The sequence below is a fragment of the Antechinus flavipes genome, chromosome 2 (assembly GCF_016432865.1).
Source record: "Antechinus flavipes isolate AdamAnt ecotype Samford, QLD, Australia chromosome 2, AdamAnt_v2, whole genome shotgun sequence".
In the NCBI taxonomy this organism is placed as follows: domain Eukaryota; kingdom Metazoa; phylum Chordata; class Mammalia; order Dasyuromorphia; family Dasyuridae; genus Antechinus; species Antechinus flavipes.
The window spans coordinates 504,379,277-504,398,297 of record NC_067399.1 but is presented as its reverse complement, the minus strand read 5'-3'; the positions used below and the strand labels follow the sequence as shown (position 1 = coordinate 504,398,297).

The window sequence follows — 19,021 nt, the reverse complement described above, 5'->3', positions numbered from 1 at the left end:
TAAGTGAAATGTGATAACTTCATAAATTTTACTTTTTGGACAGTAGTAGAAATCAATCTGTCTCTGTCGATCATTTGAGTTTTGTTTTTATCGAAAAGTGAAGAGCAGTATCCCGTTTGTGTCCAAGGTGTTTTAACCATCTACTTATAGATGAGGCACAGAAAACTTTATAACAAAAGTTATTGAGACTATTGAAACGTTTTATGTTTTTTTTTTTTTTTTTTAAGAGGGAGTGGGATAGGGAGGGAGAGGACGCATATGTCAAAATCCTTCCTCAAAAGCAAAAGGAGTAGCTCACTCTGAAGTAAACAAAGCCAGCTTCTGGGCCTGCCTTCCAGGAGCCAGTCCTAGACAATAGGAAGTGGCAGGCAATAGTGGTGAGTCTGGGGTTGGCTCAGTAGGGGTGGGAGGTAGGAAGCAACTGTTCAAGGAACTGCAAGAAGACAAGACAGGTGGAGTCTGAGCTCTTGGTGGGCCAAAGCGAAGACTTGGGGCAGGTTTCCCGGAGGAGGGCAGGCAGGAGGAGGGAAAACTCGGGCATCTTAGGGGCGGGGGGAGGGAGGGTAGAAACAGCTGTCGTGCAATCCTTGAGGGCAGAAACAACCGGTTCTTTTCCCCAAAACCAGGCCAGTGCCTTTGGCTCAAGCCTTCCGGTAAATATTCAACAACAGCTGTTGATTAAGGGAGTATGGGTGAAGGGAAGGATGGGGGAGCAGGGGCAGGGGCTCCTAGAGAATGAGCGTCAGCACCACAAATCGATTCCAAACTAGAGAGGGAAGGACAGAGGCAGAAGAGGAGTAGGAGGCGGGCGGCGGGTCCCGGAGGCCGCAGGGAAGGGGAGCCCGGGCTTACCTTGAGCAGGCAGCTGTTGACCGGAGCAGGCACCGAGGTGCGGTGGATGACCAGGTCCTGGCCCGGGCTATGCACATCGCAAATGAGCTCCAGCACCGCGATGCTGCGGGCTGTAGAGACCGAGACCCGGTGATCCTCGGACCAGGAGAGCGGCTCCAGGCCGCTGACGGGGTGCTGCAGTTTCACCGCCGGTTCCCGTCGCGCCGCCACCAGCCCGAAACTGGCGCTGGGCCCCGCTGCCCCGGCTGCCCCGGGAGCCGCAGCCGCCGATTCCTTCTCTCTCTTCTTCCCTTCTCCCCCTTCTTCCTCCTCTTCCTCCTCCTCCTCCTCCTCCTGAGGCTCAGCCTCGTCCGCCGCGGACATCACACGGGGCTCGTCGGACACCGACATCTTCCCTGGAGCGGTAAGGCCCGAGCAGGGGACGCACTAACTCCCGCCGCCGCCGCCGCCGCCCACTGTTGTTCCCCCCCCACCCCCCCAACTCTTCCCGGTTCCCTGCGGCCCGGAGCGCCGCCGAGCCAGGGAGGACCCCGCCGTTGCCTAGCAACCAAACCCAGGCCTAGGCGACTAAAGCACTGCCTGTCTAAAATGTGCCCCCTTTCTAACTACCACAGGTCGAGCACGTCCTCTCGGGGATGGTTTGTGTCAGGAGATGGAGAGGAGGGGAGAAGGGAATAAGAGGGGTCCAAGCTCCGGGAGCATCTCTACAAAGATCAGATGAAATGGCTAGTAGCTCAGAGAAGGAAATTTTGGATAAATAGTAGTCGTCCCTCCCTCTTCTCTCACCTGGGGATCACTCCTTTAGGGTAGGGTGAAAGCTACTAGTGACCCGTGCGTCTTACTTACAAAAGTGCAGATCACCCTCTGGGGAGGAGTGCCGATGATTCTTTGGCACCTCTGATCCTTTGGAGGAAATTAGTCATGATTCTTTAGGTGGTGCACATCAGAGAAATGTCCCTGAAGTGAGTGATCCCCTGGCCTTTCCCTTATTCCAGGGTCGTAGTGTAATGCCGAAGAAACTGAGCAAGACAGAGATTAGAGACCAATTCAATAGTTTATTAAATGGAGAGAAATACCGGGACCAATGGATCCATTTGGTCCCAGGGCTGGACGAGACTATCATCTCAAAGAATCCAGCCCCAAGAGCCCCCAGTTCTTGTGGGGCTAACCTAATGGTGAGGGAGGCCCTTAGGATGACCCAATGGAGGGAAGTTACTGATATTCTAATGACATCTAAAATGGATAAACCTTTATCTTGTCAAACATTAAGAAGGAATGTCTATAACCTAAAGATATAAAACCTTTATCTCATGAAACATTAAGAGGGAAATGTTATAACCTGAGGTAGAATAACTAAATAGGACCATGGGGAAACTAGGTCAGGACATCAAAATGGAACTTTGGCACAACAGTAGAAATGCAAGGCATTTTACTGACATCTTCTCTTATATGGAGTCATTTTTCTTTCCTTTTCTTTGATGGAGAGGACTCTGTCTTTTTTTGTAAATCATCTCTTTGTAACTTCTGACAAACCATAAACAAGACAAATCCATCAGAAACAGAGGAGAAAAAGCTTCAGGAACCCCTAAACTACCTCCCCTCCACTAAAGAGGGTTTATAATACACGACTTGTAACATCAAACAAGGTTAGGTTTCTCTCCTGAACTAAAATATACAACATGCCTGCTCTCCAATGTATAATATTCTCGTGTGTGTGTATTTCACAGGAATACAGACGCTTCAAAACACTCAGATACATTTTAATTTACTTGTCTGTTTGTTTAGTTCTATTTCTTAAGGAAAGTCTCTGGAGCAAAAGAACTTGGAAGGAGAGTGACAGCCAAGGTGTCTCAATGATTTAGAGACTAAAGGAAGTGTTGGAGGCAGCTATGCCGGGGTCCTTCCTTGTAATTCAGGACTGCACTCACGTGTGGTCTGGAGTAACACTCAAACTGACTGCAGCGAAGTTACATCCCAGAGCAACTGAGCTGGATTTTCTTTGAGATTTAGCTACCCCCGTCGCCTGCCTTGGACACTCTACCTTGGACAAGTTATGGCAGCAGATGAAGGTTTACTTCTCAATATTTCAGAGGACTGGAACTTGCCGGGTTTTCATCTCCCAGAGCACAAGAAGTTCCCCAGATCTTTCAGAGTCAAGGAAAGAAGGGTAAGACTGTCCTGAATCATTAAGGTTGTGTATGTGATGTTGTTTATATTGATTTGGGGAATCAGAATCAATCTCCCCCATGACACCCCCGTTTTCTTTCCTTGTTTGTTAGTGTTTCAATTAAGTAGTACAGTGGAAAGAACTCTGACTCTAGAGTTAGATGGACAGTTTTACTTCTAAAGCTTACAACCCTTACCACCCTGATAACCTTAGGCAAATCAATTAACTTCCTTGCGCTTCAGTTCTCATCTCAAATGAGGGTTTGAATTACATAGCCTCTTGAGATCCTTTCAAACTCTAGATGTATTAGAATTCTATAAATTACCTTAAAGGGTTATTTTTTTTTTTAAATATCTTAGGCAGGGTCTCAGCTATGTATTTATAAAATCAGAAATAAGTTTTAAATAGAATGATGAATCATCATCATAGAATGATGAATCTAATCGCCTTTCCAATCTTTCTTCCTTATTATGTTGATGAGGAAACTAAGGATTTTTGAGGGGAAAGAACTTGCTCATGGTCTCAGTGTGACTTAGAGGAAGTCAAAACTAAAACCCCCTGCTTTTTAACACTCCATGCTATTTCTCTGTCCTGACTTCGAGGAACTTTAATTATGTTAAGGCTTCTGCAGGGTTATATGCAAGATACCTTAAGATTGATTTACATTTTATCAGAGCTACAAGTTATTTAGTCTGTACCTCTCGTTTTAGAGATGAGGAATCTTAGGCCAAAGGAGGGATTATGACTTGACTAAGGTCACCCAATCAGAAGTGAGGAAAATAAAGACATGAGGCCTTTCTGAATCAAATACAGAATCCTTCCTCCTCTCTGCCACTCCCATGTAGATAACATAAATAGATCTTCAGAACTAGTCTTTCTATTGTTACTGATCTCTAGTTTGCTTTTGTGTAAGTAATTTTTAAACCACTTCTGCCTCCATTTGTGAAAACAGTGTTTTGTAGAATATCTATTTCTAGTATGGCCTTGATTTATTCGATGTATTTTTAAAGTGCTTCTGGATATGGTCAGTCGGTCAACAAGTATGTATTAGTATTTAATCTGGTGCCTGATTTTTTTCTAAGCACTAGGATACAAATATTTGAGAAATGTATGAAGTACCAAGTACTGTTACAGGAACAGAAGATCATCCATTTGAAAGATGGCAAAGTGTTTGGTGATAAAATGAGTAAAGTATTTTATTCTTGAGAATTCTAAACATGTTAAGACATCTAAGAGGCACTTAACCACCCTGACCTCAGCTTCCTCACTTAAAAATGAGTTTGGGGCAAAATTTTCAAAATTGCTTTCAACCCTAAAAAGCTATGATTTTAATAAGTTAGTAGAGGAAGGGAATGCTAAAGATATAATAAATTTTGATTTTATCAAAGTATTTGAGAGAGCATCCTATAATTAGTTGATGTCAGTATGATGATAAAATATGTCCCGCACTATATTGATTAGTGCTTATATTTATGTAGCATTTTACAAAGTGCTTTGTAAACTTTTACTGGGACAGTCAGGTTTCTTGATCCCCAAATTGTTAGTTCTTTGTGTTTCCTCAGATAATCACATATATATTTTATCTGTTATACCTTCCCTAGTAGAATTGGAACTGGAAAGAAGGTATATTTTCTTGTCTTTTATTTCAGCAACAGTGTCTGTCACATAGTTGGTGTTTATTAAATGCTTGTTAAACTGGATTGGCAACAGAAGACCTGTAATGCCAAAGAAACTGAACAGGACAATTCAATAGTTTGGATAGAAAATGCCATCTGCATTCAGAAAAAGAACTAAGAAGATTGAATGTAAATCAGCACTTGCTGTGTTCTTTTTTTTTTTTTTCTGTTTTTTTTTTTTTAATCTCTCCCATGGCTTTTCCCTTTTGCTCTGATTTTCTCTCCCAACATGATTCATAAAGTAATGCGTATTAAAAAATAAATAAATTTACTAGAAAAAATAAAGTAAGAAGTTTGTTAAGTAGGTAATGCAAGTATCCATCCATTTATACATTGTGCCTGATGGTATAGGTACAAAGACAAACAAAAAACTGCCTCTTCCCTCAAGGCGCTTAAATTCCACTGAAGGGAAGGCAGGAAAAATTATGCATCTAGATGCAGAGTATATACAAAGTAAATCAAAAGTAACATGATAGAAAGGTGCTGATGACTGAGGAGGAGGAGAGATCAGGAAAAGCTTCTCAGTAGCAAGGATTAAAAAAAAATTATTGCTGTCTTTTTTTTTTTTAACATCACCATCATTTCCAAATATATATCTTTCCTCAGAAAGTCATTCCTTTTAACAAAAAAATAAAAAAGAAGAGAAAGGGAAGAAAAAGCTGTAAGGCAAAACTCATCACCATCAGCTAAATTCAGCAGAGTGGAAAGGAGGAAGATGCTTGTTCTCTCTTTTTTAGAGCCACACTTGATCACTATAATTACACAAGGGTTCAAATTGATGTAGTCAATCGATCAAAAAATGTTTATTAAACACCTACTAAGTGCCAAGCTGAGGCAGCAAGGTGACTCAGAGGGGTTTCGTTAGACCTGAATTCAAATCTGGCTTTAGATACTAAATGGAAAAGTCACTTAGCCTTTCTTTGCCTTAATCCAGTGGAGAAGGAAATGTCAAATCACTCCAGTATCTTTGTCAAGAAAACCGTATGGACAGTATAGTCTCTGGAGTCATTAAGAATCTGAGAAACAACAACAACAACAAATGTCAGGCACTGTGCAAAGCTCAGGAAGGCTCTTAAGGAGCTTTCAATCTGATTGGGAGACAACATGCTAACAAATCTATATAAACAAGTTGTAGACAGGATAAATAGGAAATAACAGGGAATCCTCTAGAATTGAGAAGGGTTGGGTAATGTTTCCTATGAAAGATAGAATTTTAGTTGAGATTTCAAGAAAGTCAGGAGATGGAGATGAGGAGATCTTTCCAAGCATGAGGGATAATCAGGAAAATGCCTGGGTCTGAGAGATGGATGTCTTGTTTAGGGAGTAGCCACGAGGCCACTGTCATTGAAGTGAAGTATAATAGAACTGGAAAGGTTAGGAAGTCCTCTGTTACAAGGGTTTGAATGACAAATGGAGCAGCTGAATGAATGGAAAATGGATTTGAACATGGCAGGGGGACCCAGCAGCAAGTTTTTGCAGGGTCCAATGGTAGCAGCATCAGAGGAAGAGATTCAAGAGATGTTGCAAAGGTGAAAGTGACAGGGCCCGGATGAGACATTTGTATTTGAAGGATGAGACATAGTGAGGAGCTAAGGATAATACCTAGGCTACAAGCCTGAAGAACTGAGAAGATGATGTGGCCATCTATAAGAATAAGAACGGTAAGAGGTGGAGAGGGCTTAGGAGGAAAGAAAATTAGTTCTAAAATAGCTGAAGTACAGTTGGAGATATATGTGTAACATTTTCTTGGAAATCCAAGATTGGAGGACAGCAGAGAGATGGGGCAGAATAAGATCTGAGAGTTGTCACTGTAGAGATAGCAATTAAATCCACAGGAGTTGGTGAAATCACCAAGTGAAGTAGTATAGAGAAAGAAGAGAAGAAAGGAGAGACACTGGATATAAGAAGACCAACGGAGTTATTTCATTAAGAGTTAATAAAGGCATGAATTAGGCTAATGGCCAAATGAGTAGAAAAAAGGATGAATTGGAAAGATGTTATTGAAGAAAAATAGATCAGACTTGATAACTAATTAGATATTGTAGGATCTGGGAGAGTAAAGAGTAGAGGATGATTCCAAGTCTATAAATCTGGGTATCTTGAAAGATGGTGGTATCCTTGGCAAAAAAATAAGCAAGTTTGGAAGGAGGATTGGGTTTGGGGGTAAAATTAATGAGGTATGTTTTGGGATGTTTGATATCAGAAGTCAACAATACATCTTGATGCTGAAACTCTGGAGCTCCAGGCTAGTGAACTAGAATAGAGATTGGAGTTTGCATTGAAGATCTGGGATTGATCTACATAGGGATGATAGTTGAATCAATGAGAATTAATGGTATCCCTGATAGAGGATGTACAGAGAGAAAAGATGAAAACCCAAACAGAGCTAGGGTAAATATAGAGTCCATTGTTGAGTATTATTTGCAAAAGGTTGCTCTTTCCCTAATATTGTCACCAAAAATACCCATAATTTATGCATAGAAGACAGTACACATGGGGAAACTAAACATAAGGCTGGTACTAGATTTTTTTGGAGGGAGAGGGTTACCTTCTTTTGTAATCAGTAGGTCCAAGACCCAAATTTTGTTACATGATATATTGTGTTATATGTTACACATATATTATATGCCCAAGATCATCTTTTCTAGACTTTGTTCTCTTTAGTGCTATTTCTTCTTTCTCTATGAGCACCTGATGTATTGTGAATTTAGGAGTCCAAGTGGTCTGATTATCTTTGATGGACAAAATGACTTTTATAAGCATTTTTGCAAGTGTTTTCCATTTTTCTTTGGTTTGACGTCCTTTTCCATATTCATTTCTGAATGGAATAACTTTGCTTAGTCAGAAAAGCTTTCTATTTATTTACCCTTTACAATCCTGTCTTATGAAATGGTATTGGTCATAATCGTCCCTCATTCTATCAAACATTTTTAATTTAATTTAATTTTTTCAATTAAAACAAGCATTTTTTTCCTTTCCTCTCATTATCTTCACCCCCTCTCCCCCCCGTGGAGAAAAAAAAGAAAAACAAAATCTTTGAAATAATGATCATATGTAAACAAAATACAAATCCTACATTGTCAGTGTGTGTGTGTGTGTGTGTGTGTGTGTGTGTGTGTGTGTGTGTGTTGAACCTCTGGAGTCAGTCTATCATTCTCTGGGGAGTAGGGAGGGAAAGAGGTAAATAGATTCATCATCCATTCTTCTGGAATCTTGGTTTGTCTGAATTGATCAGAGTTCTTAAATTTTTCAAAGTTCTTGTTTAAAAAACTAATGTTATTGTTATAAATAATATACACATATATTATATATTTATGACATACATATGTTATAAACAGTAAATTATGCACTTGGTATTATTCATTTTTCTCTGCATCAGTTCATACAGGTCTTTCCAGTTTCTCTGAAGCTGCCTCTTGTAATTTCTTATGGCACAATAGTATTCCATTATATTCACATGTCATAATTTGTTCAACCATTCTCTAATTGATAAGTAAATCCTTAGTTTCCAGTTCTTTGTCACTTTTAAAAAGAGCTGGTATAAATATTTGTGTATATATGAATCCCCATTATCCTTCTTCATAAACTTTTATAAATGAGTTTATATTTTAATCTGGTGTTCCTTTTGGGAGCCATTTCTTCTCTCTATTTTTCTAAGCAAGTCAAATGTTTGCTGACTAAAGCTCTTCCTGGTCTCTCTTGGTCTCCTTGTTGTAACAACTAATTTACCTTGCTTTAAGTTGTGTATAAAATTATCATAATTAGTGTTGATGTAATTTCTGTTCTCCTCTCATTTTTTAATAATTCATTTTTAACAATTGAGGATCAAACTGTTAATTATTTATTATAAATTGTTTATTATAAATTTTTATTTTATTATAATTTAGGTCTTAGGACAGCCAAATTTATGTTTTGACTTTATACATGTAGTCCTCATGAAAGAAGATAAAGTAGAGTTATTGTAAGCTAGATAGATTTTTCTAGGACTTTGGATTCATGGGAGAAGAAAAAAATATAGGATTCTGCTTGAAAAAATGGTAGAGTAAAATTAAAGGGTTGGTTTTAACTGTAGGGAAGACCTCACCATGTTTTTAGATATCAGTAAAGGACCCAGTAGATAGGAAGAGATTGAAAATGAAAAAGAAGGGATGTCTATAGAGTATACTGGGGAAGAAATGGCTTTAAAGATACAAGGAGTAGATTAGCTTTGGTCTAGAAAAGAGCCACATCCTTATCTACCAATGGAACAAAGGAGGAGAGAACAACAGATAATGTCTAAGGCTTTTGAGAAGTATAGAAAGTGAAGAGTATTCCCAAGGAAATGGGCTCTCTTTTGAGTGGAAAAGGAGATGGTATGGGAGATTTGAAAAGAAAAAGTTTGAAATAGTCACATGTGAAAAGTACTGTAAAAAGTCATTTAAGGCTATTTCTAGCCATATGAAAAGATGCTCCAAGTCATTATTAATCAGAGAAATGCAAATTAAGACAACTCTGAGATACCACTACACACCTGTCAGATTGGCTAGATGACAGGGAAAGATAATGCAGAATGTTGGAGGAGATGTGGGAAAACAGGGACACTAATACACTGTTGGTGAAATTGTGAACACATCCAGCCATTCTGGAGAGCAATTTGAAACTATGCTCAAAAAGTTATCAAACTATGCATACCCTTTGATCCAGCAGTGCAACTACTGGGCTTATACCCCAAAGAGATACTAAAAGAGGGAAAGGGACCTGTATGTGCCAAAATGTTTGTGGCGGCCCTGTTTGTAGTGGCTAGAAGCTGGAAAATGAATGGATGCCCATCAATTGGAGAATGGCTGGGTAAATTGTGGTATATGAATGTTATGGAATATTATTGTTCTGTAAGAAATGACCAGCAGGATGAATACAGAGAGGCCTGGAGAGACTTACATGAACTGATGCTGAGTGAAATGAGCAGGATCAGGAGATCATTATATACCTCAACAACGATACTGTTTAAGGATGTATTCTGATGGAAATGGATTTCTTCGACAAAGAGATCTAACTCAGTTTCAATTGATCAATGATGGACAGATGCAGCTACACCCAAAGAAGGAACACTGGGAAATGAATGTGAACTATTTGCATTTTTGTTTTTCTTCCTGGGTTATTTTTATCTTCTGAATCCAATTCTCCCTGTACAACAAGAGAACTGTTTGGTTCTTCACACATATATTATATCTAGGATATACTGTGACATGTTTAACATGTATAGGACTGCTTGCCATCTGGGGGAGGGGGTGGAGGGAGGGAGGGAAAAAGTTGGAACAGAAGTGAGTGCAAGGGATAATGTTGTAAAAAATTACCCAGGCATGGGTTCTGCCAATAAAAAGTTATAATTATGAAAGAAAGAAGTCATTTAAGGAAGAATGAAAGGATGATTGTTCCTATTTTACAGATGGCGAAGCTGAAGCTCAGAGAACTTGTCATTTGCCTATAGCCACATGGCTAATAAATAGCTATCAAACCCAATAGATACCCTAAATATAGTGTTCTTCATTCATAGCATAATAAGTTTTGCTAATAATGCTAGTAAATTAGTTACAATTGATTAAACAATTGTATATTAAAAGAGTTGGGAGACTGATTAATAAGATCTAACATGGTTAATCGTAAGGGATAACAAGCAGTTTTATTCTGGATTTACTTCTGACTTCAGTCACATCATCAAATCTGTCTGGATCTCATGCTTTCTAAAGTCTCTTTCAACTAAAACAAATTTTAAAAGAAATTGATGGCTCTGTATTGATCTATAGGAAGTTTTGCTATGAGTTCTCATTTCTGCTTCTCCAATCTGTTGTCATCATGCCTCAAATTCTTTTACTCCAGTTTCTGGCTATGAATTAAGCCTTCTCTTTGCCAAAGCTAGTGTCTCTATATGTGCTATTGATTTATCCATTCCCAACTTCTCAAGCAGATTGCTTTATCAGATAGAATGTATAAGCTTCTTGGGAATTTTTTTTGGGGGGAGAGGGTCTTTTAATGCAATTGTGCCACTTATATGGTAGGTGCATAATACATGCCTTTTGATTTTCATAAGTCTATCATAGAATTATCTTTGATCTATTCCTGTACAACACTCTTATTTTTAATTTGTTTTATTAACTCAGAAGCAACCTCACCAAGTATTGGATTTGAAGCCAGAGATTCCAAATCCTGACTTTGTAGTTTTGTGACTAAGCAATTCACTCCCTACCTTTAAGTCCTAGTTTGCCCATCAATAAAATGTGGATAATATTATTTGCACTACCTCCAAGATAAGACTGTTGTTCAACTTGGTAGGGATTCATTTACCCACAATATAGACAATGCATTGTACATAGCTCTGGATACAACAAATAGTCCCCTGACTTCAAGGAGTTTCTGTGGGTGTTTGAAGGTGAGAAACAAGGTAAAATATTTATACTATGAGAAAATCACTTTACATCTCCTCATAAGTGTTGTCAGTATTAAGGAATTTCTTATATTTTTGAACTTTTCTATATTCCAGTTTGCATTTTAGTTATGTGGGTACATCCACAAATGTTGCAGTGGCTAGAGTGTCATATCTGGAGAGTCATGTTCATGAGTTCAAATTCTGCTTCAAACACTTATTGACTATGTAACCTTGGGCAAGCCACTTAACCCTCTTTCCCTTAGTTTCCTCATCTGTAATATGATGTGGAGAAGGAAATGGCAAATTATTTCAGAATAAGAAAATCCCGAAATGAATTCTTAAAGAGTCAAACCCTAAAATGACTGAACAATAACAACAACAATAATATACGCATGGGCACATATATATTGTTTGTTTTTAAATCTTCCTTACTAGGATGCTAGCTCTTTGAAGGGAGGGATTGTGCCCTGTTTCATCTTTGTATCTTTCTTGGTGTCAAAAATATCTTCAATATTTTTGTTGTGTTTTTGTTTTGTTTCTATTGTCTGTACTTGTACTTTCACTGATGTAGGAAATTCCTTGTAATAGTGGTTCTCAAATTTCTTATTCTCGGGAGCCCTTTACATTCTTAAAAAATGTTGAGAACCCCAAAGAGTTTTTGTTTACATAGGGTATAGCCGCTAATATTTACCAGATGAGAAATTAAAACTGATGGTATTTAACATTACTTATGATCTTGTGATGAAGAAAGCCATCTACAGCCAGAGAGAGGACTGTGAGAACTGAGTGTGGATCACAACATAACATTTTCACTTTTTTGTTGTTGTTTGCTTGCATTTTATTTTCTTTCTCATTTTTTCCTTCTTGATTTGATTTTTTTGTGCAGCAAGATAATTGTATAAATATGTATGCATATATTGAGTTCAACGTTATTTTTATCATGTTTAACACATATTGGATTACTTGCCATCTGGGAAGAGGGTTGGGGGAAAGGGAAAAATTGGAACACAAGGTTTTGCAAGGGTTAATGTTCAAAAATTATCATGCATGTTTTGAAAATAAAAAACTTTAATTTAAAAAATGCCCCCCAAACCCAATACTTATCAATTCATTTAAAATAACACTAATAAACCCATTGCATGTTAACATAAATAACATTTCAATGATAACTTTTCTTTTTAAAAATTTGGTCAGAAGAGTGGCATTATTTTACATATTTTTTCAGATCTCGTTAATGGATAGCTTAATAAAAAACAAATAGATTCTCATATGTTTCTTCAATCTATTGCAATAAATTGCTTTGATTGTAGTATATGAAGAAATTCTGGTCTCACAGATACATAGTTGGAAAAGGGAGTAATATTTAAATAAAAAATAATTTCTTAATATTTTATTTTTTCCCAATTACATATAAAGATAGTTTTCAACATTCATTTTTGTAAGACTTTAAGGTCCAATTTTTTTTCTTCCTCCTTCCCTTCCCTTCTTATTCCCCAAGACAGCAGGCAATCTCATATATGTTACACATGTACAGTCATTTTAAACATATTTCCATATTAGTCATGTTGGGAAAGAAAAATCAGAACAAAAGGGAGAAACCATAAGAAAGGAAAAAAAAAAACCAAAAAAGTGAAAATAGTATGCTTTGATTCACATTCAGTCTCCATAGTTCTTTCTCTGGATGTCAATGGCATTTTCCATCATAAGTATTAGAATTGTCTTGGATCACTTCAGTGCTGAGAAAAGCTAAGCCTATCATAGTTGATCATCACAAAATCTTGCTGTTGTTGAGCACAATGTTCTCCTGGTTCTGCTTGATGAGTGAAGTGAGCTTCACTTCACTCAGCAGCAGTTCATGTAAGTCTTTCCACACTTTTCTGAAATCAGTCTATTCATCATTTCTTATAGAATATCTTAGTATCGTTATGAAAATAGTTTTGACTTTGGGGACCAACAGAGCTTCTTGATCCACATTATGAGAAATGATGAGTTATTTTTTAATTTGTAGTCTTTTTTGTTAAAATTTTTTTATTTTCAAAACATGTGCATGGAATAATTTTTCAACATTGCCTCTTACAGAAACTTGTTTTATAAATTTTCCTTCCTTCCCCCCACCCTCTCCCCTAGATGGCAAGTCCCAATATATGTTAAAATATATGTTAAGTCCCAATATATTCACACATATTTATACAATTATCTTGCTGCACAAGAAAAATCAGGTCAAAAAGGGAAAAATGAGAAAGAAAACAAAATGCAAACAAACAACAAAAAGAGTGAAAATGCTATGTTGTGATTCACATTCACTTCCCACAGTCCTCTCTTTGGATGTAGATGGCTCTCTTCATCACAAGATCGTTGGAACTGGCCTCAATCATCTAATTGTTGGAAAGAGGCATTTTCATCAGAATTGATCTTAGTATAATCTTGTTATTGCCCCGTATAATGATCTCTTGATTCTGCTTATTTCACTTATGTAAGTCTCTTCAGATCTCTCTGAAATCAGCCTGCTGATCATTTCTTATAGAACGATAATATTCCATTACATTCATTACATTCATATACCATCACTTATTCAGCCATTCCCCAACTGATGGACATTCACTCAGTTTCTAGTTGCTTGCTACCACAAAAAGGGCTGCCACAAACATTTTTGTACATACAGGTCCCTTTCTCTTCTTTAATATCTCTTTGGGATATAAGCCCAGTAGAAACACTGCTGGGTCAAAGGGTATGTATAGTTTGACAACTTTTTGAGTATAATTCCAAATTGCTCTCCAAAATGGTTGAATCTCTTCACAATTCCAACAACAATATATTAATGTCCCAGTTTTCCCCCATCCCCTCTAACATTTGTCATTATCTTTTCCTGTCATCTTAGCCTCTCTGAGAGCTATATAATGTTATCTCAGTGTTGTCTTAATTTGCATTTCTCTGATCAATAATAATTTAGAGCATCTTTTCATATGACTAGAAATGGTTTTAATTTCTTCATCTGAAAATTGTTCATATCCTCTGACCATTTGTCAGTTGGATAATGGCTTGAAATTTTACAAATTTGACTCAATTCTCTCTATTTAATTTTAGAAATGATGTCTTTATCAGAACCCTTAAGTGTAAAAATGTTTTCCCAATTTATTGCTTCCCTTTTAATCTTATCGTATTAGTTGTGTTTGTACAAAACGTTTTTAATTTATTATAATCAAAAATTATCTATTTTGTGATCAATAATGATCTCTAGTTCTTCTTTGATCACAAATTCCTTCCTTCTCCACAGATCTGAGAGGTAAACTCTATCCTATGTTCTTCTGATTTGTTTATAATATCATTCTTTATATCTAAATCATGAACCCATAACAATCTTATCTTGATATATATGGTGTTAGGTGTGGATCAGTGCCTAGTTTCTGCCATACTAATTTCCAATTTTCCCAGAAGTTTTTCTCAAATAATGAATTCTTATCCCAAAAGCTGGGGTCTTTGTGTTTGTCAAGCACTAGATTACTGTAGTCATTGATTATTTTGTCCTGTGAGCCTAACCTATTCCACAGGTTGACTACTCTATTTCTTAGCCAGTACCAAATGGTTTTGGTGACTGCTCCTTTATAATATAATTTTAGATCTCGTACAGCTTAGCCACTTTCATTTGCTTTTTTCCCCATTAATTCCCTTGAAATTCTTGATCTTTTGTTCTTCCAGATGAACTTTGTTATTATTTTTTCCAGGGAATTTCATTGGCATATAAATATATACTAATATATGAATATGGTATAGTGCAATTTGTAAACATTTAAAATAAATGAATAAAATAAAGACATTTAAAATATCAAATTGAATGAAGCTATGGCAAGCATGTGCTTGTCAGTTTTGCCAGTGCCACAAAGCTGGGAAGGGTAGCCAGCATCCTCAAGCTTGATAGTGATCTTTGTGGGCTGGAACATAGGGGCTAGAAACAAGATGACTATGGAGTATCTAGAGCAAAAGGACCAAACCCAGTTTCTCTGAGCATATTTTTCCCATAACACTCCCAGTTGCAACTAGACCCGGATTAAAATGCAATTAGGAAATATTTAAGAAAATAAAAATACAATAAATCACAGATAACATAACTTTTAAAAAACTAAGTCAGTATGTGGTCTGAGGAGAGCCTTATGTTCAGAGTAGTAGCCCCATTTTTAGTTGAGTTTGATTCCACTGATTTACAGAAGGGTGACTAGGATGGGGAGGGCTGGAGCAAAGAACTAGTTGTTTAAGCTGTTAAAGGCACTCATTATTCAATCACTCCATAAATATCTGAGCATTGACTATGTGCCAGTCATTATAGGGTTAGAGTTGAAAGGGACTTCAGATGTCACCTAATTTAATACTCCCATTTATCAGATGAGGAGAGACCCAGAGGAGTGGGTTGAACAGGAAGCAAGTAGCAAAGTTAAGGTTTGAATCTAGACCTGTGATTCCGAAGCACAATGGTGCCATGCATTACTCTGTATTAATTAGCACACTTACTTTTTGTTACTGTGGAGGCAGAAGTAGGAACTTTGGGTGAAAAGGAGATAAATTTTTGTTTCCAATAAACCCTTATCACAGAGGACCTCAAACTTTTGAAATAGGGGGCCAGTTCACTGTCCCTCAGACTGTTGGAGGGCCGGCCTATAGTAAAAACAAAAACTTTGTTTTGTGGGCCTTTAAATAAAGAAACTTCATAGCCCTAGGTGAGGGGGATACTCTTCCTCAGCTGCTGCATCTGGCCCATGGGCCATAGTTTGAGGACCCCTGCCTTATCAGAATGAAAATTCCTTAAACTGGAGACTTTGGTTTCTTCCAAAAAAGTAAATTCCATATTAAAATAATATTACTGGAAACTAGGCATTGACCCACACTTAACACTGTATAGCAAGATAAGGTCAAAATGGGTTCATGATCTAGTCATAAAGAATGACTTTATAAACAAATTAGAAGAATATAGGATAGTTTACCTCTCAGACCTGTGGAAGAGGAAGGAATTTGTGACTTAAGAAGAACCAGAGATCATTACTGATCACAAAATAGAAAACTTTGATTATATTAAGTTAAAAAGCTTTTGTACAAACAAAACTAATGCAGACAAGATTAGAAGGGAAGCAATAAACTGGGAAAACATCTTTATAGTTAAAGGTTCTGATAAAGGCCTTATTTCTAAAATATATAAAGAATTGACTCAAATTTATAAGAAATCAAGCCATTTTCCAGTTGAGGATATGAGGATATGAACAGACAACTTTCATTCAATTCATTCATTTCAAAATATTTGTGGCAGCCCTTTTTGTGGTGGCCAGAAGCTGGAAACTGAGTGGATGCCCATCAGTTGGAGAATGGCTGAATGAGTTATGGTATATGAATGTTATGGAATATTATTGTTCTAAAAGAACCAATCAGCAAGATGATTTCAGAGAGGGCTGGAGAGAATACATGATCTGATGCTAAGTGAAATGAGCGGAACCAGGAGATCATTGTACACAGCAACAAGAAGACTATATGATGATCAATTCTGATGGACATGGCTCTCTTCAACAATGAGTTGATTCAGACCAGTTCCATCTGTTCAGTGATGAAGAGAGCCATCTATACCCAGAGAGAGGACTATGGAAACTGAGTGTGGACGACAACATTGCATTTTCACTCTTTCTGTTATTGCTTGCTTGCATTTTTGTTTTTCTTCTCAGGTTTTTTTTTCTTTCTAGATCCAATTTTTCTTGTGCAGCAAGATTACAATATATGTATACATATATTGATTTAACACAATTTAACATATTTAACATGTATTGGATTACCTACCATTTAGAGGAAGAGTTGGGGGGAAGGAGGGGAAATTTTGGAACAGAAAGTTTTGCAAGGGTCAATGCTGAAAAAATTACCCATGCACATGTTTTGTAAATAAAAAGCTATAATAAAAAATAAAAATAAATAAAAAACCAGTACTGCTATTACTGTATACAGTATTCTCTTGGTTCTATTCATTTCACTCATTTCATGTAAGTCTTTTAGGTTTTTCTAAGATCATCCTACTCATCATTCACAATAGCGTTCTATCACAATCATATAACACACTTGCTTAGCCATTTCCCAATTGATGGGCATTCCTGTAATTTTCAATTTTGCCACCACAAAGAGATTTGCTATAAACATTTTAAAACATATAGATCCTTTTTCCCTGATTATTAGAGAGGTATTGCTGGGTCAAAGGATGTGTGTGTGCACCAAAACCATTTGGTATTGGCTAAGAAATAGATTAGTTGATCAGTGGAAAAAGTTAGGTTCACAAGACAGAATAGTCAACTATAGCAATCTAGTGTTTGACAAACCCAAAGATCCTAACTTTTGGGATAAGAATTCATTATTTGATAAAAACTGCTGGGATAACTGGAAATTAGTATGGCAGAAATTAGGCATGGACCCACACTTAACACCATATACCAAGATAAGATCAAAATGGGTCCATGACCTAGGCATAAAGAACGAGATTATAAATAAATTAGAGGAACATAGGATAGTTTATCTCTCAGACTTGTGGAGGAGAAAGACTTGTGACCAAAGATGAACTAGAGACCATTACTGATCACAAAATAGAAAACTTTGATTACATCAAATTAAAAAGCCTTTGTACAAACAAAACTAATGCAAACAAGATTAGAAGGGAAGCAACAAACTGGGAAAACATCTTCACAGTTAAAGGTTCTGATAAAGGCCTCATTTCCAAAATATATAGAGAACTGACCCTAATTTATAAGAAACCAAGCCATTCTCCAATTGATAAATGGTCAAAGGATATGAACAGACAATTTTCAGATGATGAAATTGAAACTATTAGCACTCATATGAAAGAGTGTTCCAAATCACTATTGATCAGAGAAATGCAAATTAAGACAACTCTGAGATACCACTACACACCTGTCAGATTGGCTAAGATGACAGGAAAAAATAATGATGAATGTTGGAAGGGATGTGGGAAAACTGGGACACTGATGCATTGTTGGTGGAGTTGTGAACGAATCCAACCATTCTGGAGAGCAATCTGGAATTATACCCAAAAAGTTATCAAACTGTGTATACCCTTTGATCCAGCAGTGCTACTACTGGGCTTATACCCCAAAGAGATACTAAAAAAGGAAAGGGACCTGTATGTGCCAAAATGTTTGTAGCAGCCCTGTTTGTAGTGGCTAGAAACTGGAAAATGAATGGATGCCCATCAATTGGAGAATGGCTGGGTAAATTGTGGTATACGAATGTTATGGAATATTATTGTTCTATAAGGAATGACCAGTAGGATGAATACAGAGAGGACTGGCGAGACTTACATGAACTGATGCTAAGTGAAATGAGCAGAACCAGGAGATCATTATACATTTTGACAACGATATTGTATGAGGATGTATTCTGATGGAAGTGGATTTCTTTGACAAAGAGACCTAACTGAGTTTCAATTGATAAATGACGGACAGAAGCAGCTACACCCAAAGAAAGAACACTGGGAAACGAATGTGAACTATTTGCATTTTTGATTTTCTTCCCGAGGTATTTTTACCTTCTGAATCCAATTCTCCCTGTGCAACAAGAGAACTGTTCGGTTCTGCAAACATATATTGTATCTAGGATATACTTCAATCCTATATATGTTAGGACTGCTTGCCATCTAGGGGAGGGGGTGGAGGGAGGGAGGGGAAAAATCAGAACAGAAGTGAGTGCAAGGGATAATGTTGTAAAAAATTACCTTGGCATGGGTTCTGTCAATATAAAGTTATTATTAAATAAAATTAAATTTTAAAAAAAAGGGTGTGTGTGTGTGTGTGTGTGTGTGTGTGTGTGTACATATAGTTATATTATTCTTTGGGCATAATTCTAGATTTTTCTCTAATATGGTTAGATCAATTCACAATTCCACCAATAATG

General features: G+C 37.2%; 2 protein-coding genes across 6 annotated transcripts in view; one reads left to right on the top strand and one right to left on the bottom strand.

Moving 5' to 3' along the window:
* GTF3C4 (general transcription factor IIIC subunit 4) overlaps window positions 1-1,308 on the bottom strand; it is a 41,241-nt gene extending 39,933 nt beyond the window's left edge. For all 5 annotated transcript variants that reach the window (XR_007950966.1, XR_007950967.1, XM_051980244.1 and 2 more), the window contains exon 1: window positions 853-1,308. Coding sequence is in view for 3 of the 5 variants with exons in the window: in XM_051980244.1 (XP_051836204.1) it covers window positions 853-1,242 (390 nt within the window). In the remaining 2 variants the exon portion in view is untranslated. The remainder of the gene's footprint in view (window positions 1-852) is intronic.
* Window positions 1,309-2,647: 1,339 nt separating this feature from the next.
* Window positions 2,648-19,021, top strand: part of DDX31 (DEAD-box helicase 31) — a 92,178-nt gene continuing 75,804 nt past the window's right edge. The window contains exon 1 of the mRNA XM_051980246.1: window positions 2,648-3,019. Coding sequence (XP_051836206.1) covers window positions 2,906-3,019 — 114 coding nt within the window. The 5' untranslated portion in view covers window positions 2,648-2,905. The remainder of the gene's footprint in view (window positions 3,020-19,021) is intronic.